We start from the raw sequence: 862 nt of genomic DNA on the forward strand, positions 1-862 counted from the left end.
TTTTTTTTTCTAACTGTACTTCCGCTTGAACTGCCTACATATGAGTAAAATAAATATCAAACGATGCCTGTCGCGGTTAATGCACCGACTGCGTCAAGTGCTGCAGTCCCAGTAGTGACGTGGCCGCCAGCAGCTCGAGGTCTTGAAGCTGTGGCACTGCATTCTCGCTGTTGTTCTTTGAGCGCTTGCGAGCTGCAGAGTTCTTCCTGCGCTTAGATTCCTCAGAGGAGGCTGTGGATGATGTGGAAGGCGACGTGGCCGACCACGAGCGCTTACGAGGCGAACTCGATGGACTCGGTCCTGGAGACGTCGACACCAGCTGGTGGAGGTTGGCAGGCACGTCCAGCTTGTTGCCGCGTGGGCCGCCGCGTCCAGTTGAGAGGAAGTTCTTGACTTCAACTCCAGATTGGCGCAGTACAGGCTGCCAGAGGCGCTTACGGGCGTTTGTGAACCAGTTCGAGAGCTGTTTCACCTCGATACCAGCCTCATTGGCTAATTCCTCCTTCTCCTCCTCACTTGGGTATGGGTGCGCGAAGTGTTCGGGTGAAAACATCCAGGCCTTGAGCACATTCTTGGCTTCTGGGTGGAGTGTGCCTCTACGCGTGCCCTTCTTGCGTCTCTGAGTCTTCTCTACTACCGGCTGTTCCACTTCCTCTTCGTCCGCGCTGCTAGTGGCGACTCTGGTGCCCTCCAGCTCGTACGAACTGCTGGAGAACGAAGGCAGCCGCAGCTCACGACTGGGTGCTCGCTGCGCAGAGATGGCGAATTGCAGCCCTGGCAGCGGATTCTTGGCCGGATTGGGCGACGTGACAGGAGCGGACTTGCCTGTGAGCACGGGCGAGGCCATGGTCATCGCCATGTT

At 57.2% G+C, this 862-nt stretch overlaps 1 protein-coding gene across 1 annotated transcript; it reads right to left on the minus strand.

Annotated features, from left to right (window-relative positions):
- On the minus strand, window positions 1-859 carry PPTG_18300 (hypothetical protein; the record flags this gene model as incomplete). The annotated part of the gene is made up of 1 exon (XM_008916358.1): window positions 1-859. One exon carries the CDS (start codon window positions 857-859, stop codon window positions 77-79), a length of 783 nt encoding a protein of 260 aa, XP_008914606.1. The 3' UTR covers window positions 1-76.
- Window positions 860-862: the final 3 nt, after the last annotated feature.

This window comes from Phytophthora parasitica (genome assembly GCF_000247585.1).
Source record: "Phytophthora parasitica INRA-310 unplaced genomic scaffold supercont2.82, whole genome shotgun sequence".
Lineage (NCBI taxonomy): Eukaryota > Oomycota > Peronosporomycetes > Peronosporales > Peronosporaceae > Phytophthora > Phytophthora nicotianae.